The sequence below is a fragment of the Microcebus murinus genome, chromosome 15 (assembly GCF_040939455.1).
Source record: "Microcebus murinus isolate Inina chromosome 15, M.murinus_Inina_mat1.0, whole genome shotgun sequence".
Classification (NCBI taxonomy): domain Eukaryota; kingdom Metazoa; phylum Chordata; class Mammalia; order Primates; family Cheirogaleidae; genus Microcebus; species Microcebus murinus.
In genome coordinates, this window is record NC_134118.1 from 914,369 (window position 1) to 941,691 (window position 27,323).

A 27,323-nucleotide genomic window follows, 5' to 3' on the forward strand; every position below is an offset into this window, starting at 1 on the left:
TGATCATTAGCATTTTTTGGCAGTATTTTTTAATGAGAATGTATACATTTTTGTTAACCATAATGCTATTCCGCACTTGACAGACTATAGTATAGTGCAAACATAACTTTTATATGTACTGGGAAACCAAAATATGTGTGACTAGCTTTATAGAAATATTTGCTTTACTGCAGTGGTCTGGAACTGAACCCACAGTATCTCCAAGGTGTGCCTGTATTTCCTTGACTCCTTATGTGAATATGATACATGTGAAAATGAACCTAATAAATAACCAGTTCAAACCTTGTAGATGGTAAGTCTAAAACTATGTACTCTTATATATTCCTTATTATGTCCTTTGAGGAAACACACACAGCTTAACAAAGAATGTGCAATGTATAGAAATGCTAAATAAATACTTTACATCTTTCAGATATACTAAGCTCTCTAAATTAAGAAAAGGCCTATCAGAAAATGTTTTTATCTATTTTAAAAGGAGAAATTTCCCACTTTACATAGTAGCATTTTATAACAAAATACAAATGCAATTGTTTCAGTATTTGATGATATTTTTTAGTTATAATTCTTTTTCCCAAAAAAGGAGTTGAAAATAATCTTGTTAAAATCTTAAGCAGCATGAAAAAAAATTAATAAAGCCTATAAACAAAAAGATGAACTATCCAACTACTTTACCAATGATGTTTTAATATAATTTTTACAAAGGAATAAAGGCTCAACAAAATACACGCCCTGCATAAGTTAGCAAGGGTACAAACTTTCAACCCAATTAACTCACGGTCTTTTTCAGTTTTGAAAAGATCATAAGCTAACAAAAAAATCCATGTTGGCTGAATTTTTATGAAGCAGGAATGAAATACTGAAGAGAGAGAGCTTCATGAACCAAAACAAGATGAAGAAGAGTTTTGCTGAAAATATTACATAAGGCCGTTGTAGGGTTTATTTGCTGTCCCTGGAAAAACTGCAGAAGCTTCCTATTATCTACCCACACTTGCACCATGTTCTCCCAGTTTTGGTTTTGAGGCATACCTAGAGCAGACTTTGGAGGATTTCCAAGATTTTTAAAATAACTTTTAATACGCACAACATCAGCTTCTAAACTAAAGTTCATTTGGCCACTTAGATTTGTTTCCACCAGCACGTGATCACCCAGGTTTGCCGTCCTTTCCACAATGCTCTTCAGGGTCTTCAAAGCTGGCAGATAAACACTCACATCAGAGGCTCGGACACTGGGCTCCGGGCAGTCTTGCCACAGTCTTTTGGGAAGCACCCCCCCAGACAGGTCGTGCACTGCCACGAGTGTGACCAGCGAGATGCCAGCACAGGGTGGCCAACCCCTGAAGTTGGAGCTCCAGGGGGGCGCATCCCCGTGCTCCCAAGTCGGCTTCAGGCAAATCTCACTGAGCTCTTTCGAAAGACCTTCCACAGGAAACTGGCAGAAGGCTCCCTGCCTCGCCTGGCCCCCAGAACCCGTGGCGCCAAGCACAGCTGCCTGCACAGCAGAGCGCGCACAGCGGGGCGCACAAACCTCCGCCAGCCTTGCTGGTGTGGATGAAGAGCTGCAGGAAGCCCTTGCTGGTGATCTTGGCATGCGACAATGGCAGCTCCGGCGCCATCCCAGGGAAGAAAACGCAAGACACACACTCTTCCAGTTCAGGCGATGCTGCCCTCTCCACCCTCTCTCTGGCCCCAGCAGAACTGGCTTCCAGGGCCTTCAGGCCCGCCTCTGCCTGGGGCCAAGAAAGACTGCCTACACCCCTATTCTCACCTTCCCTCCACCTCTCTCTTAAAAAGGTTTCACTGTTTCCACTCTGGTTATAAAAAGGATAGGCATTAAACCATTGCAGAAACTTATGAATATTCTAAACAGTATGAAGACAAAATCATCACTCGTAACTAACCACTTACAGTCTCTTTGGTATATACACTGATAATGTCTTCTTTAATCAGGAACATACATGCAGATATAGTGGCATGTGTTTTATAAAATTGTAGCATACTAGGCATACGTTTTACAACCTGATTTTTACACATATATTATGCAGGGTATCCCAAAAGTCTTCATACAAAGGAAAAATTTTGTAATGAATATTTAGTAAATAAAGCTACAATTTCCCATTTTCCCTATGTATGGCAACTTTTGGACACCCTGTATAATGGACATCTTTCATGTTGGTAAATACAAACAAATCTACATCATTTTCATGGCTGCTTGGTTTTCCACTGTATGAATGTATAATTATTTAATAATGACACAATTGACATTTAGATGACTTCTAAGTTTTTGCTATTTTGAACATAACTACGAACACTTTTATACACCATACTTTTGCCCATTGACCCAACTATTTCCTTGCATTGAATTCAAAGAAGTGGTGGTCAAAGAATGCACATTTAAAATCCTTGTACGTATCACCAAACTGGCCTGCGGAAAGCTGCATCAACATTCCCAGCCACCAGCAACACTGGGTATTAGTAATCTTTATTTGTAGCAATCCGATAGGCAAAATAAAATAAATGGTTTCAATCTGCATTATGTGTAAATTCCATTTTCATGGTCTTTGCATCTTTTTATTGGGTTTATTTTTCTTGATTTTAACATCTCTAGCAAGAACATTTAACGCTTTGTCCATTACATATACTGTTAAATATCTTCCCAGTTTATCATTTGACTTTTCACATTGTTTATGGTGCTCTTTGCTCTTAGGAAATACTGAATCTTTTAATGTCAAAACTATTGACCTTTTATTGGTACTTCAAGGGTCATGTTTCAAAGTCATGTTTCTTGTACGTTAATGTTATGTTTGTATTAATGTAATTATTTGACTCATGGAATCCATTTTGGAGTACTGAATAACTAGTTGACACACACTACCATTTCACTCAACAGTCCACTTTTCTCCACTGATCTGAACTGTCACTTTTATCTTCAACAATATTTCCCATTTTTGCCTGAGTCTGTTTCTGGAAACCCTGTAGTTTGTCCCACTGCCCTATCTTGCACCTGTAACAGTGATTTAATTTCTGTATTATATTTAAATACCTGATAGGACAATCATTCACAAGTTCTCTTAGTCATTCTCTCACAGGTAGTGTTCCAGATGAACTTTAAAATATTTTGTCAGATTCTAAAAATAATGCCCCTGGAAATCTATGGAAATTATTACCACTACCTTGACATACCATACTTAGACTTGGTTGTTTATTGTCTGTCTCTAGCCACCAGAATGTAACTGTCAGGAGAGAAGGTGTTTCTATCTGTTCCATACACTCCTGTACACCCAGCATTTAGAAATGTATCTGGCATATAACTGATGCTCAACACACATTTGTTAAATCAATTTATGAATTGTATGAAATGTCTAAATTGCTATGAAATGCTAAATTGTATGAAATGTCTAAATTGCTAGATAATTTCTGGATATTTTTACATTGGCTCTTCCCACTTAAATCATTTTTTATGACTGTCAGTAAATTGTTCAGCACTGTTGACAAGGGAAGTTCATGTAACACATTATCTTGAAATCAGTCCATTCAATAAGCTTTTCTCACTTGAAATCATTTTTCAATTGATCTTTTATAGTTTTTACATAGAAAATCTTACTACCTTCATATACTACAATTTTGGCTCTTACTCTTTAATGTTTATGTATCATTTATTTTAACTGCTTTACTGCATTTGCTGTAACTTCCAAAACACCTTTGAATAATAATAGTATTTAGCAAGCATCTTTGTCTTGTTACTAATGGGAAATCCTGTAGAGCAATGTTTCCCAAACTGTTTGTCATTAGTGGCCCCTGAAAAGTCTTCTCAGGTTTTTATTTTCCTAATCACCACCCATGAAATTTTAATACCATAAATACATTGTATAACTTTATTATGTACTATATGCATATCTTTATACATTAAGATTTTTGACCCCTGAAGAACTAATTTTCAATTATTCTCCTGGTTGAGAATATATGCCTTAACATTAAGTTGGTACTTTATGATGACACAAAATATTTCTCTTTGTTTATCGGGATTATATTTTTAAAATTAGGAATGGATATCAAATTTTATACAATTGGTTTTTGGCATCTTTCAAGATGATGCTTTTTTCATCTATTAACATAGCAAAGTGACGTAATGTCCAATTATTGAATTAGTCTATATTACAGAAATAAGCATTACTTGGTTCCATTTTCTAGTTCCTTAAACATTTCTAGATTTGATTTGCTAACATTTTATTTAGGAATTCTACATCTTTAATTCTATTTACAATTGGTATAGAATTATATTCTTTGCTTCTGGTATCTACAAGCATTCAGCAGTTCACAAATATTACTGAGCACTTCCTATATCTACAGCAGTATGCTCACCTTAAAAAAAGACTGAAGTTTCTATACTTGTCACCTTACAGTAGTAGCAGAAAAAGAAAAAGTACACCAATCCCTGATAGGTGATGGCAGGTCAACCTCTCTCCCGACACCATTCTCACATGACACATTTTCAGGAGGGAACGTCGTAACCACTGGTGAGCATACATAAAGGCATCTGCATCCTCGAAGTCGTATGAATGCAAAACTAAGTGATGCAAATGTTACTTTCGCTTTCAATGGAAATTTCAAAAACTGTTTCGGCATCCCTTTCAGAAAATTAAGGTGTATTAAATCATATTATTGTATAGAATTAAGAAATTTGGTGCTCTGCTGTTTTGTTTTGGCACTTTACACATTTTTTCCCCTTTTTTTCTTCTTTGAGTTTTATTAGGTTTACAGAAAAAAATGAGTCAGAAGTAGAGAGAGTTCTCATATGCCCCTTCACCACTAGCCTTCCCCCAAGTTTCCTCTGTTATTAGTACCTTGCATCAGTGCAGTACATTGTTTACAACTGAAGAGGCAATATAGGTACATTACTAATTTCCCATAATTTTCGATTTACATCAGGGCTCTTTGTATTATATACTCTAAGTTTTGGCAAATGTATAACTCATACTTACATGTATCTGCCATCACAGCATCACACAAAATACTTTCACTGCCTTAAAAATCCCATTTTCCTCCTCTCTTAGCATATCAACTATGCGTTTTTTTCCCAACTTTCTTCCAGTGGTTATCCTAGAGTTTGCAATATACACTTATAACTAAACCAAGTTCACTTTCAAACAACACTATCCCACTTCATGGGTAGTGGAAGAACCTTATAACAGTATTCCCACTTTCTCCTCCCCATCATTATACTACTACTGTCATTCATCTTACTTATCAATCAGCTATAATCACCTAATACTTTTTGCTGTTATTATTTTGAACAGACTATTTTGTCAGATCAATTAATTAAAAAAACTAAGAATTGTATTTTACCTTCATTTATTATTCTACAACGATCTTCTTTTCTTTATGCAGATCTGAGTTTCTGACCTAAATCATTATAACTTGTTCTATTGCTGTTTTTGAAGAATTTCTTTTAGTGTTTCCTGCATAGATGGTTTACAGGTGACAAATTCCCTCAATTTTTGTTTGTCTGAGAAAGTATTTCTCTTTCCCTTTTGAAGGATAATTGGTATACAAAATTTGATGGTGATGGGTACAATGGTTAATTTCAGGTGTGTCAACTTGACTGGAATAAGAGATATCCAGATAACTGGTAAAAGCTTTTTTTTTTTATGGAAACAAGGTCTCACTTTGTCACCCTGGCTAGAGTGTAGTGATGTCATCATAGCTCACTGCAAACTCAAACTCCTGGACTCAAGTGATCCTCCTGCCTCAGTCTCCCAAGTCACTGGGACTACAGGCATGCACCATCATGCCCCACTAATTTTTCTATTTCTTATTGAGACAAGGTCTCGCTCTTGCTCATACTGGTCTTGAACTCCTGGCCTCAAGCAATCCACCCACCTTGGCCTCCCAGAGTGCTGATTAGAGGTGTGAGCCACTGTGCCCAGTCTAGCATTATTTCTGAGTGTGTCTGTGAAGGTGTTTTGGGAAGAGACTGGCATTTGAATCAGTAGATTGAATAAGTAAGGGCAATCTGCCCTTACCTGTTGCAAGAAGGTACCATCCAATTGGTTGAGGGCCCCAATAGAAGAAAATGACAGAGAAAATGTGAGTTCTCTCTCTTCTAGAGCAGGAACACCCACCTTCTCCTGCCCTGGGATATCAGAACTCCCAGTCTTCTCTGGCATTGGACTCCAAGACTCTGCATCAGCAGCCCCCCAGGTTCTGAGGCTTTCAGACTTAGACCCAGCATGCTACTGGCTTCTAAGGTTCTCCAGCATGCAGATAGCACTGGGACTCCTCAGCTTCCACAATCACCTAAGCCAACTCCCCTAATAAATCCTCTCCCATCTATCTATCTTTCTATATTCTACTGGTTCTGTTTCTCTAGAGAACCTTAACTTACACAATTTAAATATTTCACTCTACTCTATCCTTTCATGTATGGTTCCTGAAGAAAAATCTCATGTAATTCTCATCCTTGCTCCCCTAGTTTTTTCCTCAGGCTTCTTTCAAGAGTTTCTCTTTGTTTCTCATTTCTTGCAGTTTGAATATGATACATCTGAGGGTAGATTTTTTTGCTCTTGATCATGCTCCATGTTCTTCTCATTCACAGGACAGGGGAGACTTACCCACACCACACCTCCGTCATGTCTCCTGCAGCCCCCACGCTGTCCCCCTCACTGTCCCTGTTGTAAGCCAGTCAACTGGACAACTTATTTCACCCTCTATTTTTGCATTTCCCCATCATTAATGCATCTTCAGGGAGTTTCAGACCTGCTAGAACAGCCAAGGAGCATCCAGGTCACATTGAGTACTAATATAGCATTTTCCAAGGTTTTCTTTCAGCACCGGTTTCTACAAATGATCAGATGAAAAGCTGCCCCGATGTTCTGGAAAATTGTATTTTCTCCTTTTTAATACTCACAATGGACATCTGTATTTTCCAAACCAATCTGACCTTGGGACCTACTTATCAAAGGCATTTATTAATATCCCAGGCAGCTTGTATCCTACAGAACATCTTCTGAACAGTGTTGATTTTGTGTATCTGAGATCTTTTTGATTAGGGTGTATGCTCCAGGCAACCGAGTACAGTAGGTAAAGCATGATTTCTGCCTCAGGCCTCCAGCTTCAGGAACTTAATTATTCTGCCCTATCTTTCCACCAGGTGGAAAGGACTGCTCTTTTCACCACCCACACAGCCCTGTGCTCACTGTTGAAATGTGCACTCTGCTGTCATCCTCAGTGCCAGGTCTCTGAAGGCCTGTCCCAAGCTCTTCCTTAGCCAGCTAACTTGCACCAACCACCCACTCAGTTGTCACTTTCTGTAGGAAGCCTCACCTTCCCTCACCTCACTTTCTCCCAGGCGAGATTAATTGCCCCTCTGTACTTATCTACACCATTCAACAAGTAAAGGTAAAGACAATCAGTGGTCTCTTAGTATCTGTGAGGAACTGGTTCCAGGACATCCCAATGATACCAAAATCTGCAATGCTCAAGTTCCTTACATAAAAGGGCATAATATTTGCATATAACCCATCCACATCCTCTGCATACTTTAAATCACCTCTAGTTTACTTATAGCACCTAATACAATCTAAATTCTATGTCTATGTAAATAGTTGTTATACTGTATTGGTTTTCTAGTTGTACTATTTTTTATTGTTGCACTGTTTGATTTTTTCAAATATTTTCTATCCATGGTTGGTTGGATCTGTGGATGTGGAACCCATGGATTCGGACAGCAGACTTCTTTATTATCTGCTTGGTGCTAGGCACATAAAAGTGCCAAAAAAATACTTACAAATGAATCTCCAAGCAGTATGAATGTTTGTTCCTCAAGGGTAAGTATATTTTACTCAATCTTTCTAGCTCTAGCACCATGCAAGCACATAATACCTGCCCAATAGACACATTTGTTTGACAAATACTTCTTATACATTATGTACAAACCCAGCTCCTAACATCTCCTCTGGGGTTGAAATATCAACTACTTGGATGAATTAACTTATACATTAATAGAAATGGATTGGGAGAGGGAAAGGGACTCTTCCAGTTTAATAAGTAAATTTTAAATATGCAAGAGATGTTTGTCCCGAAGCATCACTCCACATAAGATTTTGACATGAGGCAGGGGAGCACAGAGAGGCCACTCTGCCAGGCCCCACCCTCTGGGTTAACTCCAGGTTAGCTCCTCCTAGAGCTGCAACATCATGGGGTCAACTTGTGCACTCAAAGAAAGGGCCTGCAAGGCTCCATCCTGCCAACTAAATATGGTTCCATACACTCTCAATGTTCCCAGCACTCTGGAACCTTCATTTTCCTTTCACAGTCCCCAGGCAGCCTTTGTACTTCAGGACTGTGAACTGCTCATGGAGAGAAGGAATTAGGAGACTGCAAACAAATTACTTCATAAGGAGCCCTAAAAAGTGACATACAAACCGTTCACTGTCTCATCCCTCGTATGACTCTGAATTATCCATTTAAGAGACATAATATAACCAACTCCGAAAGGATGCCAACAGCAGGGCTCTAGAGGCCCAGAGGCCTGCACTAAGGGAGGCTGGGGTGGGATCACACGCTCACAGATGAGCTCTGCACTCAGAAGCTCTGGGACTCTCAACAGACCACTCACCCTCCTCCAGTGCCATTTCTCAATCTGTTAAATGGGCATGTGTGTTTAAAATGAACTGGAATGGTATAGAAATTCTCTGACCAACAGTAAATGCTATTGTCATTGTCAGTGTTAACATCATTGTTATCAAGCCAACAAGGGAAGTGACATCCCTGTGTTCTCTGAGACAAACATAAAGGAGAACCACTCAAATCAGTAGTCACCTCCCAAAGTCTCCCCTCTCCACAAACACAGAAGACAGGAGAGCAGGGGAGGGAGAAGTGCCCCAGAAAAAATAGCCTGGTATCTGAAGTTTCACCTGGGTCAGGGCACAGGGACTGGCCTACAGCTAGGACCTGCCACCTTCCCTCTTAGCCCCCAGGAGACTCCTGGCAGTGCTTTAAACTTAAGCCCAGCAACTCTTTTGTCCATGATGGGTTTGAATGCCATGAGGTGCTGGGCAGCCTCTTAATTTGAACCCATGGAGAGAACAAGGCAGTCTGCAACCTCTCTCCTCCCCCGCACAAAGTCCTCTGGGCTGAGTGTGCTGTGCACAGAAAGCAGCAGCCTGTGCCTGTGTCACTGCTCTCATCCTCAGCTATTTGCGTCCTACATCTGGCTGACTTCCTACACCAAGTGCTTGGGCTCCATGAGCTCAGATCTTCCTGCTCCATGTGAAGTGCAAGGAGTATGGCTTGAAGACCCACATTCCAGCTACATGCCAGATCTTTCCAGCTGACCTGAAACACAATATAAGGAACCTCCCAGAGGCCTCCTGATGGCCCTGACTTTTGCTAGAGGAAGAGGCTGGGGTCAAACCTTCCAGCAAATTCTGCTGGTCTCAACCAAAGCTGTCTAGTGTGGAGGGAGTTTCCTTTGGAGAATACACCTTGGGGGCAGCTGGTTCTGTCTGGGACTCCACCACCGCTACTAGAGCTATGGGGTGAAGGGGAGGCCCCAGGGCCACACCAGGAGCTGTGCTGAGGATTGGGGGAGATGATGGTGGTCTTCATCTCCAGGCCAATGAGGTACTGGCAGGCAGTTCTATTGTTCTGCTAGCCTTCTGGCCTGACTCCTTGCCTCCTCAAGCTGTTGAATTTCTGTGTTAAAGAACAAAATAAGGGTGGAAATGGCAGGCTTGCTGCTTTGGGCTAAGAGAGTCCCTAGGCTTTGCCTGGGAAGATGGAGGAAGACTGCAGCAGTTAGGGGGATAGCTAAGGCAGAGGCTTCCCAGTGATGCTACGGTCCTCCAGCTGAAGTGTCTAGCAGCCCATTAATGAGTCCAACATTCCTTCCATGCACAGCCCATGGACAGCATCAAGTCACCGTGCCAGGGGTCCTTGTAGTCAGGAATGGCTATCTGATGTAAAGTTTCAGTTACTCCTCATGGCCCACATTTATCCATGGGTCGCTAAAGATTTCCTCTCAAGTGCCTCTCTCTCTCTGGGGTTGAGGATCAAGAATTTCTTGAGGTTTCCATACTCCACAGACATGTAAAAGAGAATGTGCTGTATTTCTCTCAACACCTGCTTTGGCAGCTCTGCAAAAATTGTGTCTGTTAAAAGGCAGGGACCCAGTGCCTCCCAAGCTCCACGCATGCACTGTGAGGCCATGGTATTTTTGGCCTTGGAGAGTTCCAGGGCAGCATACGGGGACTGCAACAGAAAGTGTCTAGCTTGTTTCCAAAGGCAAACTCATCGCTGATGCCAAAGTCTGCAACCTTGATGTTCCAGTCCAAATCCAAAGCAAGTTCTCTGGCTTTAGGTCTGGCTTTTTTGTGTGTTTTAGTTTCCTGTGGACAATACCCTTCTGGTGGCAGTGGTATCTGCTGGAATTTACCAAAGGCCAAAAGCTTGGCCCAGCCAGGGACTTAAATAGGTGCTTGGAATTCTCTAACGCTGGCTCCTTCTGTCATAGCAAGAAATGGACTGATTATAGCTGAGGAAAATCCAGAGTGGTTTTTCATTTGTGGACTCAAGAACTCTTTACTCTTTCAGTAATAAAAAAAAAAAAAAAAGTGGAGAGGGACATAAACATTTTTTGTTTATATGGGTTATAGTGATCAATATCTACCAAGAAAGTAAAAAACAAAAAAAAAAAAACCACAGGATATTTCAGTGGCCCCTTCATTTCCAGTTTGTCAATCTGCAAAAATTTTTGACATTTAAAGAGCTCATAATGTTTTTACACTTAAAATATTCAGTTCTTTTCTCTTTGATCTCTGAATGACAGGTCTCAAAATTACGCTCAATCTCGATAGGCATCGCAATACCGTAAGAAAATGTTCTGTTGCATAAGACACAATAAGGCAATTTTTAACATCTTTAGAGTTTAGAGGGAGACACCTTTCATCATATTTTCATTTTTATTTACAGTTTTGCCCAGTCCATGGAGTAGATTCCTCCCTTCCATGAGCTTCTGCGCCAATAAGTTGGAATGCTCTATATGTGCTTGCTTGTCTCTCCAATTTGAGGGACAGCAGTCTGCTCTGTGACCTCGATTCTCTAATGAATATAAGAAGAGATATTAATTTTCAGTTTGTTCAGCTTTTTTCTTATTGTGAGGATAGGTGTGATGACCTCCAAGTTCCTTATATGTTAGACCAGAAACCCTAAGAGATCTGTGTTTTAATATTTATATTACTAAAATATTGTATTATTATAAAATTAAATAAGTAATATTTTTATTTTTTGGAGACAAAGTCTTGCTCTGTCACCCTGGCTAAAGTGCAGTGGCATCACTGGAGCTCACTGCAACTTCCATTTCCGGCCCTTAAGCAATCTTCTTGCCTTAGCCTCCCGAGTAGCTAGGACTACAGGGGTGCGCCACCATGCCCAGCTAATTTTTTCTATTTTTTATTTTTTTTTTAATTTTTTAGTACAGATGAGATCTCACTCTTGCTCAGGCTAGTCTCAAACTCCTGAGCTCAAGGGATCCTCCCACCTTAGCTTTCCAGAGTGCTAGAATTACAGGTGTGAGCCACTGCACCTGGCCCAAAATTAAAGAAGTAACAATTTACTCAGAGTTTTGGTACATAAAGACTGATCTAAAAATTATGTTATGGCAAAATTCAGAAGTTTATAGACTCTTTGTTTTAAAATTCACATTTATCTAAGAAAAATTAAAAGATAACTATCTTTTATTTGTATTGGTTAGTTTTTCAATAAATCAGTACACTTAAGCCTCAACAATGCAAAGCTTTAGCCAACAAGAGTTAATCTATGAAACTGCAGAGGTGTATTGTCATACATTTATTCAGAAGTGTAAAATGTGATTTTTAACTAGTTAGAAACAGAAAAGATTTATATTTCTTGGATTCATAGAACCCTTGGGGTGAGGAGGAGCTGAAACTTTTCTAATGGTGTACAGATTTTGAAAGCTGTGTTTTCTTTTTCTTTCTTTCTTTTCATTTTAGAGATGGGGTCTTGCTCTGTCACCCAGGCTGGATAGCAGTGGCATGATCATAGCTTACTGCAGCCCCCAACTCCTGCCTCAGTCACCCAAGTAGCTGGGACTATAGGCGCACACCACCACTTCCAGCTAATTTTTTAATTATTTGTAGAGATGAGGGTCTTGCTATGTTGCCCAGGCTGGTCTCAAACTCCTGGGCTCAAGTGATCCTCTCACCTCAGCCCCCCAAAGCGCTGGGATCATAGGTGTGGGCCACTGTGCCCAACCGAGAACTATGTTTTCAAAAGTACACCATAAGGTAGCAAGGCCCCATTTACTAGATGTCATTAGTAATGACGTGCTCTGCCTAAAGGAAGTTTCCAAATAAGGTAGGATTATACTTAAAAATTTTTAAAAATATGTAACTTTTTACTATTTTGGCAGGGATATTTCTAATCTTTACTTGCCTTCCCAATAGTATAGAGAACATAATTTAGCTTAAAAAATGTAAGAAAAAACTTAAAATATTGTGACAATTGCCAAACTGTGACACAGAGATATGAAGTGGGCACGTACTATTGGAAAATGGTGTCAACAGAAACCTCCCATTTGTAAAAAAAACACAGTATCTGCAAGTCACAATAATGCAAAGTGCAATAAAACAAGGTTTGCCCATACGTTCCATAATCCAAAAACAGAAAACTGGAGTCACCATTATCACTTTTAATCAAATTTTATATTGCTATGCTGGGTTTAGAGCGGGAGTCCTCAAACTTTTTAAACAGGGGGCCAGTTCCCTGTCCCTCAGACCGTTGAAGGGTCAGACCACAGTTTAAAAAAAACTATGAACACTGCACATATCTTATTTTGAAGCAAAAAAACAAATGGGCAAAATCACCCGCCGGCCGTAGTTTGAGGACGCCTGGTTTAGAATAACAGAGCTAACAAAGCCTGACTTAGAAATTAAGCAAAAATACTAAATTGATCATAATTCACATGTAATTGGCCACATTTGAATTATTAGACCCAAACAAGTAACTCTAAGGTCAAAATGAGTTTTTCATTGCCATAATTACAGAACAAGCGGTTCCAAATGAATGATAAAGGTTACTCACATGATTACTTCCTTTCTCTCAATAATTCAGTAAAACAATAAAGACAGAATTTATTTACCCTTGGAAGTGACTTATTTATTTATTCTTTTAGCTAGCTAGCATTTGAGTCATGTTTCCTCAGAAGATTTCACATACCCTGTAAAAAACAATTACCTCGTACAAAATGTGAACTGTGAATACTTCTCAAAGCCTAACAGTGAAAACAAGGCTGGCCCATGCCATGGAGGAAAGAAAGAAAATCTGTAAAATACAAGGATAACTGCAAAAATAGTTGGAGAAACAAGTTAGCTATTGTGAAGGCTTTCGCTCACATTATTTTCTAGGTCAAATTTATGCCTCTTCTCAGCAGCAGTAAGAATCACTGCTCTTCTCACCTTTTCTCCACTCTGCTACCAAATCCTGAAGCTGCAGTACAAAGTCCTAGTCCTGGTACTAACTGTGGCTTATTTTCAGTACTTTATGATGTTTTGACCCCTAAGCTTTGGGTCTTGTGGACCACAGAAGGGACTTGCCCCCCTAAGAGTTAGCTAATTCCAAGAGATCTCAGACTTCTTGTCTGGGAGCACACCTCCAATATACAAACCAGCTCACTGGGCATCCATATGTACCCATCTTCAATCAGGCTCCTACAGTGAGGACACTTGTCTCTCTGCCCTACACACCTTAGGTGCCAGACAACCAGAGACCAATCCTATAGCCCAGAGCACTCCAAAATTATTCAAACTATCCAGTCCTAAACTTGTTCAGCTTGCCTACTCTGCCCAGCCCATTCCTTCCCATGAAAACCACAATAGAGGCTCTGGCCCATGTTTTCCCCTCATTCCTTCTGCCCCCTGACCTACCCCAGTGCTCAGAGTGTCTCCGCATGGCCTGGCATGCCCCTCCAAGGGACTGTCTCAGTTGGCCTTACCATACCTGGATAATAATAAAAAATCTACATTTTAGGCCGGGCGCTGTGGCTCACGCCTGTAATCCTAGCTCTTGGGAGGCCGAGGCGGGCGGATTGCTCAAGGTCAGGAGTTCAAAACCAGCCTGAGCAAGAGCGAGACCCCGTCTCTACTATAAATAGAAAGAAATTAATTGGCCAATTGATATATATATAAAAAATTAGCTGGGCATGGTGGCGCATGCCTGTAGTCCCAGCTACTCGGGAGGCTGAGGCAGAAGGATCGCTCGAGCCCAGGAGTTTGAGGTTGCTGTGAGCTAGGTTGACGCCATGGCACTCACTCTAGCCTGAACAACAAAGGGAGACTCTGTCTCAAAAAAAAAAAAAAAAAAAAAATCTACATTTTAAAACAGTCTTCCCCTTTCAACCTTTTCTGAGCCACTGCAAGTTGATGCTAGTCCTTCCTATTCACCACGGAAAGAGGTTCTAAGGCTTGGGGAGGAGGAAAGAAAGCAAAGAATATTTAGAAATCCTTAACTCTGTTAAGTGCTTTACAGGGATCTGGCCACAGTAGTAACATTGTTTGAGGGTTTTTGTGGGTTGTTTGCTTCTTTTGGCCATTTATCCAAAACAAAATACAGGACAGACGGGAGGATTCCCAGCATGGACAGCACACCCAACCCCTGAGTGTTCTGGAGTGCATGAGAAGGTGCAATCTTCATTCCAAGAGAAATGGGTGTCACATCACCCATTGCTTCAAGCCTCTTGAACTCCATGGAAAAGACAGGATCCCCTCGTGACTTTGCGCTTTCTCATGCTACATATTATAGGGCTCTTGACTTCTTACTCAGTAGGTTGAAGTTTTCATGTGTAGTGCAGAGTTAGCATTTGAGGCATGTATTTAGGAATAAACATGGCTTTTGCCTTTATTTAAGATATTTTTAACATAAAATAAGAAATAATACAAGTAACAATAGAAAAAGATGAAACTAGCTATTAAGCAACAGATAATGTATCTTAGAAATTAAGCAAACATCAATTAATAGTAACAGGAGTCACATTTATTGAGTGCTTATTATGTCCAGGCACTTTTCTATGTTTTCCCCATGTAATAACTTTTAATTCTCACAACTCTCCTAAGAGAGTGGCCCATTAATATTTTGTCCAATAACCCACAAGAAATACTTATCAGAGCAGGAATCACACCTGGGCAGTTTGGCTCTGGTGGCTTGTAATCTCACATCTCACATACACACAAACACACATACACACAAACACTTCATTCTGTCCTTTATACACGAAGAGAGCCCCCCAAAAGAACTGTTTTCCGAGAAGTGCTTACCCTCCTGACCCACTCTTCAGTGTGACCAAGAGCATGCAAGGAGAGATGCTGACTAGTATTAAGGATACCCCCAACAGTTTTTAATGAGTACAAACTGAATTGACTTCTATGGGGTAAAGAACACTGGTATCATTAACACCACACTTTCACCAGACAAACCAAATGTTCAGTTATGGTGAGGTACAAAAGTGATAGAAAACACAATTAGGAGTCAGAAGACATAAATTCAAATGCTAACTATATGATTTATTCAAGTCCCTTTAATCTTCAAATAGGAATAATTACTAATGTCACAAGTATACTGAGAGCATTAAATGTAATCATGTATACAAGATCTCTGCAAAATTTAAAGCTCAATGTAAAACTATTGCTACACGCATGTGTCAAAGGCCAACAGAAAAGATGGGTCATTAAGTGTGACCCATCATGGTGAGGACTGGGTGAGCAACCTTACAGTAGAACGGCCTTAACCTGTTTTAAGACAAAATATTTCATTAAGAGAGAACAGAGGCCAGGTGTGGTTGCTCATGCCTGTAATCCTAGCATTTTGGCAGGCCAAAGCAGGAGGATGCTTGAGGCCAGGAGTACAAGACCCTCATCTCTAGAAAAAAATAGAAAAATTAGCCAGGTATGGTTGCACACACCTGTAGTCCCAGCTACTCAGAAGGCTGAGGCAGGAGGATTGCTTGAGCTCAGAAGTCTGAGGTTGAGGTTGCTGTGAGCTATGATGACACCACTACACTCTAGCCTGGGGACAGAGCAAGACTGTGTCTCAAAAGAAAAGACCCAGAATATGGAAAACATTATGGGATTCGTGCTGTATAACTTAAGCAAGGCAGAGAGGGTTAGATGCCACACAGCAACTATATGCAACTATGATTATCTCCCAGGAACTACAGTGCATGGACTACACAGTAAATGGGGAAACTACTTCTTTAAAGCCACCGTATTGCACTTTATAATATTAATATGATGGGAAAATTCTGAATACTGACTATGAGACATGGTCACGATAGGCAAAGATTAAGCCTGATTTCATTCTAAATAAATAACTGCTTTATTTTATTGCCTCTTGATTTTTAGCATATTAACTCCAATCCCAAAAATGTTTCAGTTACAGTCCAAAGCATAATGTTCCTGCTTACATTACTTCAAAAATCTACAGACTTAAACAATTCTTGGTTATTTAAAAAGACAAATATAAATATAATTTTTATTAAACCAAAAAAACCTAGAGGAACATAAAGTAAATGTACAATACAGCTGTTGGGGTGGGAGGACTACATTTGGATTTTTTTTTTTTTTTGAGACATAGTCTCGCTTTGTTGCCTAGGCTAGAGTGAGTGCCGTGGCGTCAGCCTAGCTCACAGCAACCTCAAACTCCTGGGCTCAAGCAATCCTTCTGCCTCAGCCTCCCAAGTAGCTGGGACTACAGGCATGCGCCACCATGCCCGGCTAATTTTTTCTATATATATTAGTTGGCCAATTAGTTTCTTTCTATTTTTATAGTAGAGACGGGGTCTCACTCTTGCTCAGGCTGGTTTCGAACTCCTGACCTTGAGCAATCCGCCCGCCTCGGCCTCCCAGAGAGCTAGGATTACAGGCGTGAGCCACCGCGCCCGGCCTTACATTTGGATTTGATGGAAGAATCACAACAATGAATACACTAATTTCTCAGCCATACAGAAAAGTACTTCTTCTATAGATTAATAAAAAAAATGTTTAAAAAGACAACCAAATTCAAAAGCCAAACAATAAAGCCAAATAAGAAGTCTGAGAAACTATTCAAAATGACAAAATGTTAATAGCTTTATTATATAAACAGCTCACAAAGATCACAAAGAGCCGACAGAAAAGGACATAAGAAGACAATTCATGACAGAGGAGATGCAATCAAAAAATAAACAAGTGGAAAAAATTTAGCTCAGAGAAACACAAAGTAAAACAGAGATTCCACTGTTGGCCTATTAACACAAGATATTTAAGACAATGCTGAAGGCCATGATTGTGCACTCAATCTGTGTAGTACTCCAAAGCATTGCTGGCAGTAGTCCAAACATTCCAGCACTCTGAAAATTAATTTGGCAAAATGTGTCAAAGCTTTAGCTACACTTCTATACTTTGACTCAGAACATATTCTTGAAAGGTGAATAATGACAAAAATATAAAGCATAGGGATTGATATTAGGCATGAAGATTCCTATAACTTCAAAATTTTACTATATCAACAGGGGGAAAAGAGAAACATCCCAAACAACTGAGAAAATGACTTCAGCAAAATGTTATGGTCCACTGAATACTATACAGCAAGTGAAACATTACAAAAATTATGCAAGATTAAACAAATACTTATAATGAATTAGTAAAAAAGACATGAATTTATATAGATAGACACACATAGATAGATAGATAGATAGATAGATGGATGGATGGATGGATGGATGGATGGATGGATGGATGGATGGATGGATGGATAGATGTATAGAAAAAGTTCTTGGAAAGAAGTATTATAAAATGCCAAGTGGCTTTATCAGCAGGGATAGGATTATCAGAGATTAAACAGTTCATCCAAAGTCACAGCTTCTACATGGCAGAGTTGGGATTCCAAACCAGACCCTAGCTCTATGCTATTCTGATTCTTTCGATGACACTGTTTTTTTACTTTTTATTTATGGAAATCTTAAACATACAAAACAGAGAGACTAGCATAACGAAGCTCCATGTTCCTATGACCCAGCTTCAACATTTTCTCTCTCGATCCAACTAACTCTCCTCCTCAACATATTTTGATGATGTTTTGAGGGAGTACTTTAAAAATGCGGTCCCTAACTCCCAGGTGGCCTACCAGTACAGGTCTGCAGCCAGTTGGGTCACATGGCAGGAGGTGAGCAGGTGAGGGAGAGAAGCTACATCTGTATTTGCAGCCACTCCCCATTGCTGGCATCAGTGCCTGAGCTCCGCCTCCTGTCAGATCAGTGGCGGCATTAGATTCTGCATTATGGTGAGTTGTATAATTACTTAATTATATATTACAATGTAATAGAAATAAAGTACATAATAAATGTAATATGCTTGAATCATCCCAAAACCAACCCCCACCCCCACCATCTGTGGAAAAATTGTCTTCCATCAAACTGGTCCCTTGTGCCAAAAAGGCTGGAGACCTGCTGCTTTAAAGCAAACCCCAGACATTGGATCATTTCGTCGATAAATAATCCAGTTTGTATCTTTATAAAGAACTTTATACCGAGCCCAAGTTCAATATTTCCATATTGACAAAAATTATTCTACATTTGATGTGTTAAAATCAATGTCCTATTTAAAAAATACTCTAATCAATGCTCCTATTTAAAAAAAGAAGAACAGAACAAAAGCTACCTGTGTGCAAGTGTACAAACCTGCATGAATGTAGAGAAAGGGTGGGAAAGAGGCACACTGGGGTGGACATTATGGGGAGAATGAGACTGGGAAGGGTGGAGGGGTCAGGAAATCATGATTTTTTTTTAATTTCAGCATATTATGGGGATACAGATTTTAAGGTTTCAATAAATGCCCTTCTCCCTCCTCCCCCCCCAAAGTCTGAGTTTCCAGCGTGACCATCCCCCAGATGGTACACATCTCACTCATTACGTCTGTATATACCCACCCTCTCCCCCCTCCCACATGCCCAATACGCTATTAGTGTAGTACCTATGTGTCCACTTAGGTGCTGCTCAGTTAATACCAGTTTCCTGGTGAATATATGTGGTGTTTATTTTTCCATTCTTGGGATACTTCACTTAGTACTATGGGTTCCAGCTCTAACCAGGAAAATATAAGATGTGCTATATCACCGTTGTTTCTTAGAGCTGAATAGTATTCCATGGTATATATATACCACATTTATTAATCCATTCTTAGATTGATGGGCACTTGGGCTGTTTCCACAGCCTTGCAATTATGAATTGTGCTGCTATAAACATTCGAGTGCAGGTGTTTTTGTACAGTGTCATTGGATCTTTTGGGTAGATCCCCAGTAATGGGATTGCTGGATCAAATGGTAGATTCACTTGTATCACTTTAAGGTATCTCCATATTGCTTTCCACAGAGGTTGAACTAATTTGCAGTCCCACCAGCAGTGTAGGAGTGTTCCTCTCTCTCCGCATCCATGCCAGCATTTATTGTTTGGATACTTTTTTAAAAAGGAAACTCTCACTGGAGTTTACTTTTAAAAGGCCACTCTCACTGGAGTTAACTGATATCTCATTGTGGTTTTGATCTGCATTAACCTGATGATTAGACATGTTGAACATTTTTTCATTTATTTGTTGGACATTCTCCTGTCTTCTTTAGAAAAGTTTCAGCTAAAGTACTTTGCCCACTTTTTAATAGGGTTATTTGATTTTTTCTTGCTGATTTTCCTGAGTTCTAAGTATATTCTAGTTATCAGCCCTTTATCAGATGCGTAGGATGCAAAACTTTTCTCCCATTCTGTAGGTTGTCTGTTTACTTTCATGACTGGTTCTTTGGCTGTGCAGAAGCTTTTTAGTTTGATCATATCCCATTTATTTCTTTTTGTTGCTGCTGTGATTACTTTTGGGGACTTCTTCATAAACTCTTTGCCTAGGCCGATGTCTAGGAGATTGTTTCCAACATTTTCCTCTAGAATTCTAATAGTTTCATACCTTAGGTTTAAGTCTGTTATCCAGCGTGAGTTCATTTTTGTGAGAGGTGAAAGGTGTGGGTCCTGCTTTAGCCTTCTACAAGTGGCTATCCAGTTTTCCCAGCACCATTTATTGAAAAGGGATTCTTTTCCCCAGCGTATGTTTTTGTCTCCTTTGTCAAAGATTAGATGGCTATATGAGGATGGTTTTATATCAGGATTCTCACATCTGTTCCACTGGTCAATATTCCTATTTTTGTGCCAATACCAGATTCATTTAATTACTACAGCTTTGTAGTATACTTTGATATCTGGCATATCAACACCTCCCATTTTGTTTTTGTTGCCTAGAATTGCTTTTGATATTCGGGGTCTTCTTTGGTTCCATATGAAGCGTAAAATTATTTTTTTTATATCTGTGAAGAATGCTGATGAGATTAATAGGTATTGCATTGATTCTGCAGATCAGTTTGGGTAGTATAGACATTTTAATGATGTTGAGTCTGCCAACCCACGAGCATGGTATGGATTTCCATCTGTTTACATCCTCTGCTATTTCCTTCCTCAGTGATTCATAGTTCTCCCTGTACAGGTCTTTTACCTCCTTGGTTAAGTATACTCCTAGCTACTTTAATTTCTTTGTCGCTACTGTGAAGGGAACTGAGTCTTTGATTTGGTTCTCAATTTGATTGTTGTTGGCGTATATGAATGCCTCTGATTTCTGTGTATTGATTTTGTATCCTGAGACTTTACTAAATTCATTTATCAGTTCCAGGAGTTTCTTGGTTGAATCTTTGGGGTTTTCTAAATATAATATCATATCATCAGCAAACAGTGAAAGTTTGATCTCTTCTGCCCCTATTTGGATACCTTTAATTCCACTTTCCTGTCTGATTGCAGTAGCCAGGACTTCCAGCACTATGTTGAATAGTAGAAGTGGAGATAGTGGGCAGCCTTGTCTGGTTCCAGTTCTAAGTGGGAATGCTTTCAATTCTTCCCCATTCAGTATGATGTTGGCTATGGGTCTGTCATATATGGCTTGTATCATTTTTAGGTATGTTCCTTCTATGCCGATTTCATTAAGTGTTCGTATCATGAAAGGGTGTTGCATTTTGTCAGAAGCTTTTTCTGTATCCATTGAAAGAATCATGTGGTCTTTGTTTTTGCTTCTGTTTATGTGGTGAATTGCATGTATAGATTTACATATGTTGAACCATCCCTGCATCCCTGGGATGAAGCCCACTTGGTCTTGATGGATTATTTTTTTGATAAGCGTCTGGATTCCCTTAGCTAAGATTCTGTTGAAAATTTTTATATCTATATTCATTAGGGATATTGGTCTGTAGTTTTTCTTTTTTTGTTGCATCCTTTCCTGGTTTTGGTATCAGAGTTATATTCACTTCATAAAAGGTGTCCGGGAAGTTTCCGTTCTTCTCGATGTTGTGGAATAGTTTCTGCAAGATAGGTACTAGTTCTTCTTTGTAAGTGTGGTAAAATTTGGGTGTGAAACCATCTGGACCGGGACTTTTCTTTTTAGGGAGATTTTTAATTGCTGTTTCTATTTCAGCTGTTGAGATTGGTCTGTTCAGGAAATCTATTTCTTCCTTGTTGAGCCTAGGGAGGCTGTGTGTTTCTAGAAATTTGTCCATTTCCTCCTCATTTTCCAGTTTGTGTGCATAAAGATTTTTGTAGTATTCATATATTATATCTTTTATCTTTTTGGGATCAGTTGTGATATCTCATTTTTTGTTCCTGATGGAGCTTATTAGAGATTTCTCTTTTCTGCTTTTCGTTAGCTTAGCCAATGGTGTGTCAATTTTGTTTATTTTTTGAAAGAACCAACTTTTTGTTTTCTTAATCTCCTGAATAGCTTCCCTGTTTTCAATTTCGTTTAGTTCTGATTTGATCTTGTTGATTTCACTTCTTCTGCTGGGTTTGGGGTTGGTCTGTTCTTTTTCCAGCTCTTTGAGTCGTTTCATTAGATCGTCTATTTGTAATCTTTTTGACTTTTGGTTATAGGCATTTATGGAGATAAACTTTCCTCTCAGAACTGCTTTAGCTGTGTCCCAGAGGATTTGATAACTTGTCTCTCCACTGTCATTTTGTTCATAGAATTTTTTTATTTCCCTCTTGATTTCTTCATTTATGAAGTAATCATTTAGTAGGAGGTTATTTAATTTCCACATTTTTGTGTAGAAATGTGAGTTTATGTTAGGGTTGATTTCTAGTTTTATTCCACTGTGATCTGAGAAGATACATGGAATGATTTCTATTTTTTAAAAATTCTTGAGGTTTACTTTGTGTCCTAGGATATGGTCAATCTTAGAGAATGTCCCATGAGCTGATGAGAAGCACGTATATTCAGTAGATTTGGGGTAGAATGTCCTGTAAATGTCAGTTAGACCCAATTGTTCTAGAGTTTTGTTTAAGCCCATTATTTCTTTATTAATTTTCTGTTTAGAGGATCTGTCTTGTGCCGTCAGTGGGGTGTTGAAATCTCTGGTGATTATGGAGTTGCTATTAATCCATTTGCTTAGCTCCAGTAAGGTTTGCATTATGAATCTGGGTGCACCTAAGTTGAGTGCATATATATTTAAAATTGTTATCTCTTCTTGTTGAACTGTGCCCTTCACCATTATATACTGACCCTCTTTGTCTTTCACTACTTTTGTTGGTTTAAAAACTAAATTGTCTGACATTAGAACTGCCACACCAGCCTTCTTTTGGCTTCCACTTGCGTGGAATACTGATCTCCACTCTTTTACTTTTAGTCTATATGCATCCTTGCATGTTAGATGTATTTCCTAAAGACAGCATATACTTGGCCTGTATTTTCTTATCCATTAAGCCAGCCTATGTCTCTTGAGTGGAGAGTTTAAGCCATTCACATTTGAGAGAACTGATAGGTAAGGTAGATTATTGTTCATTCTGTTGGGCTGGATGTTGTTGCTTTGATTTCTCTCTTGAGCCATTGTAATATCTGGCCTTTAATCTTTGGGTTTTGGTTGTTTTTAAATTCGTGAGTTTTTATTATGGAGTTCCGCGCATAACACTGTTTTGAGTACTTCTTGTAGGGCTCGTCTTGTCTTGGTGAATTCTCTGAGACTTTGCTTATCTCAGAATGTCTTTATTTTTCCTTCATATACGAAGCTTAGTTTTTCAGGGAATAAGATTCGAGGCCGGGCATTGTTTTGTTTCAGTAGAGTGAGTATGGTGCCCCAGTCTCTCCTTGCTTGTAAAGTCTCAGTAGAGAAGTCTGGTGTTATTCGAATTGGCTTTCCCTTGTATGTTACTTGCTTCTTTCGTCTTACAGCTCTTAGAAGGGCCTCTTTAGTTGATATTTTGGTCAGTCTGATGACTGCATGTCGTGACGTCTTCCTGTTTCCATTGAATCTCCCAGGGGTCCTCTGAGCTTCTTGAACTTGTATATCGAGATTTTGAGCAAGGCCTGGGAAATTTCCCTCTATTATATCTTCAAATAGCTTGTCCAACCCTTGAGTGTTGTCTTCTTCCCCTTCTGGTAACCCTATGACCCTCACCTTAGGTTCCTTCACATAATCCCACATCTCTTGTAGGCTTTGCTCTTTTCTCTTGTTTCTCTGCTCTATCTCTGTGACTGTTTTATTTAGTTGGAGGGTGTTATCTTCAATCTCTGAGATTCTTTCTTCTCTTTGATCTACCCTGTTCTTGAGACTTTCCACTGTATTTTGTAATTCCCTGAATTGATTCTTCATTTCCAGGAGTTCGGTTAAACTTTTCTTCATTGTGCCTATTTCTTTAGTGACCTTTTATTCTAGGTCCTGGAGGCTTTTTGTGGTTTCTTTGTGTTGGTTATTGAGTTGTTCTTGCAGGTCAGTGAGTTTTCTTATGATCCACATACAAAATTCCTCTTTTGTCATTTTGGTTGCCTGATTTTGGTTGGTGTCCGTTTCTAGGGGGCTGGTGCTCTTCTTTGAGGGTGTGTTTTCCGTTTGGTTCTTCATATTTCCTGAGTTCCTTCGCTGATTTTTTCCCATGTCGATCAGTTGTTGTTTCTTTTCTTTAGGTTTTTGTTTGAGTATACACACACCTTTTTTAGTTTCTGAGCTAGTAGGTGGTGTCTGTTGGTGAGATTTGACCACTCCCTGTATGATAAGTCAGTAGGTGCCGTAAGAAGGGTGTGCAGGATGCCGTCCCTGTCAGTAGGTTGTGCTTGCGTGCAGGAACAGGCTATGCTGTTGTTTTTGTGTCCTCTTATCAGCTCTTGTTCTTATAGAGAGGCACTCTAGTGCCTCAGGTGGTTGGTGGGGCCCTGGACTTCCAGGTGTATCCTTTTCTCCCCCTCAGTGAGGGCTGTTCTAGGACAGAGTCTGGGCGGAGCTGGGTTGGGTAAGCCTGCCCTCAGGCACCACCAATGCTGTTAGCAGGGGTCAAAGTTCTGTTCTCTGCTTCCAGGAAAATATGCCAGGGAGGGGCCGGAATGGCCCTGCTCAGTCAGAAAGTCTGCCTGTGGGGTGGGGCTGTCTGAGACCCACAGTCTGGGGCAGGCCTCACTTCTTTCCACCCTCCTCAACTCCGCAGCTACTCCTGGGCCTCTGGCAGCAGGCCAGACCACACACCACCAGGCCTCCCCAGATTGTGATGCCAGCAGGGAGGTTCCCTACGCAGGAACGCCACCTGGGCTGGGCACATGGCCTCCCTTTGGGAGGAGGGTTGCCCTCTAGGAGGCTGATCTGCCCCTGAAGGCACACACACCTCAGTAGGCTGTTCACGTATATCCCTTCTGTGCCCCGGGCAATGAGAGACCTCGGCGCATGGCATCTGGTCTGCAGATCTGACCTCTAGGTCCCAGAGTTCAAACTATATCCCCACCAGGGAGAGGAGTGCCGGTCCCAAGTCACCCACAGGGAGCCCAAGCTGGGTCTATGTCTCTCAGCCTCAGGGTCTGTCCCGTTCTCCTAGGATCACTGTGCCAGCAGCACCTGGGAGTGCTGGCGGGTAGGGAGCTCACAGTCTGAGTTCCCCTTAGTCAGCTGTAGGGCCCCAAAAGGGAAGGTCCCGTTCCCTGGAGGTGGGAAATTATGATTTTTAAATACATTTTCATAATGCCTTCCCTGTGGCAAGAAGCATGTATATAATTTTTTTAGAAATATAGTTAGGCCTTAGAACACACAGAAAAGTCCAATTCCAGACCACTGCAGGACAGTCCCCTGGAAGGGACCCGAGACAGCAGATTATCTCCTTGGAAACAGTGACTACATGAGGTTTCCTCTCTGCAGCTCTGCCTCATAAGTTCTTTTCAATCTTTGGACCTATTCATTTCTCCTACAAATCAACTATCTTAAGAAAGTGATTATAACAAATATTAATAATAATATCCTCTCCATTAAAGAAAAAGGGAGAAAAAAAGAATTATTGTACCAGGATCCACAATAAAGAGTCATCCTCAACAAGCTTGGCTAGGACTGTCGTCACGTCATTCTTTCTTGCACTCCCAGAGCCAGGCCAGTGCCAGACACTCAGTAAAATGGTGGCTGGGCCAAACAAATCTGGGGACACATGGGCTCCCCGGAGTCGCTCTTGTTTCAGCTGTCAAATGACAGCAGCAGAGACCTCAAAGCCATGTGAAACTCCAGCTATGAGAAACCCTGAGATGAGACCTTCCAAGAGGGTGGCAGTAAGATTTGTTCTACAACATGACAGATGCCACTCCGATTCTGTACTGTGTTCCATGTGCTGTTTCCTTAGCCAATAAATCTCTGCAGCAAATCACCAAAAACTACAAAGGAAACTGAGTATCTCCTAATTACATCCTCAAAGGTTTCTCGATCAACCCCTGACAGCTCCTCTTGATCTGCAGTACATAGTCAGATGAATACAAATTAGCTACAGAGATCTGGTCTGTGGGTCACTCTGGGTAACAACAGGTCCACTTCAAACCTGACCTTCAACTGTAAGGGCTAAGAAGTGAAAAGTTTGACATTCTTTTACCACTTTCATGCAAAATTACCTGAAAACCAGAAATTCTAATTTGTAGGTTCAGATCTTTGATGCTATGTCCCCTTTTTCCTCCCCTAAAACATTTTAAATGTTTAAACCAAAATGAATTTTACTCCTTATAAAACTTTATATTAGAAAAACGTATTTTTCAACCATCCTTTATTCCTATAAAAACTAGGCCAAAACTAATTTAAGTTTGATTTTTCAATTTTAAAAATTCACCCATAAAAGAGTATGAGACAGTACTGAAAATATATAAAAGGATTCCAACTTTTCAGTTCTAAATAACAAAAAGTCCAAATAAAGGTGGTAATTTTTTTTCTTTGATTTAAAGATGAATATGTCTTAAACAGGAATGTACTTGGAAATGTTATTTTTTAAAATGTGCCAAGGTACTATGGTTCTACAGACACTTTGTTGCTCTGTCCTTGCAAGAGAATCAACTGCTCTTCAGGACAATTCCCACTTTAATTACAACAGAGTAAAACCCTGGTCCTTTTCTTGCTCACTGTTCATTCCCAGAACATTGAGCCTAGTACAAGTCTTATTCCTAAGACAGGAATAGAGGGATTCAGTTCAATCAGGATTTAAGCATTTAGAGTTCTATACCAAATTTTGAACAAGTGATTAGCACTGACATTGGTGAAACTCAAGAACGGTTTTTAATAGATACCTGGGGGGGTCAACTGCTGTAGTAAAGTGCGAAGTGACTAACTGGCAATCACACATACGGCATTTTTGTCAAATACAAGCCTAGAGCATTTCACAGTTCTTGTTAAATATTTCTGAGTTTCCAAAATATAAGTTCATTTCCATTATGATAACTATAACCATTATCTATCAATATTTCTTCTCTGTATATGTACATATATAGAATTTTCACTTCCTAGTAAAAGTCATAGTGTAATGACTAATACCAGGCATATATTTTGCCATAATTGACACAAAAACTATATATTGTATGATTTCACCTATATAAATTTCAGAATAGGTAAATCCATAGACACAGAAAATAGATTAGTGGTGGATGGAGGGAAGGGTATGGGAAAGGATTGATAATGGATTTGGGGTTTTCTTCTGGGGTGAGGAAAACGTTCTGGACTTAGGGGTGACAGTTATAAAACTTTGCGAATATACTGTGCTTCAGAATGCCTATGAGCAACACAGACACAGCATTCCAAAAAAATGAACACAAAAGGAAATGCAAGATGATACCATTTTTTAAAAAAGTACCCAACATTTCCAAATTCCTTATGTCTTTCGAACCATGGCCAGGACTGAAGAGGGATGGGAGAAGGCTTTACCCTCCCGATGCTGGAAACTGATTTCACGTTTTGAAACCCAGGGTTAAAGAGTAGCACAAAAGCAGCAGAAC

General features: G+C 39.9%; 2 protein-coding genes across 8 annotated transcripts in view; both read right to left on the bottom strand.

Annotated features, from left to right (window-relative positions):
• EXOC2 (exocyst complex component 2) overlaps positions 1-27,323 on the bottom strand; it is a 227,117-nt gene that overhangs the window by 192,255 nt on the left and 7,539 nt on the right. The window lies entirely within an intron of this gene.
• Positions 668-16,695, bottom strand: HUS1B (HUS1 checkpoint clamp component B). The gene is given in 2 exon segments (XM_076010425.1): positions 668-1,541; positions 1,543-16,695. Coding segments are annotated over 2 exon segments (777 nt in total). The 5' UTR covers positions 1,614-16,695; the 3' UTR covers positions 668-835.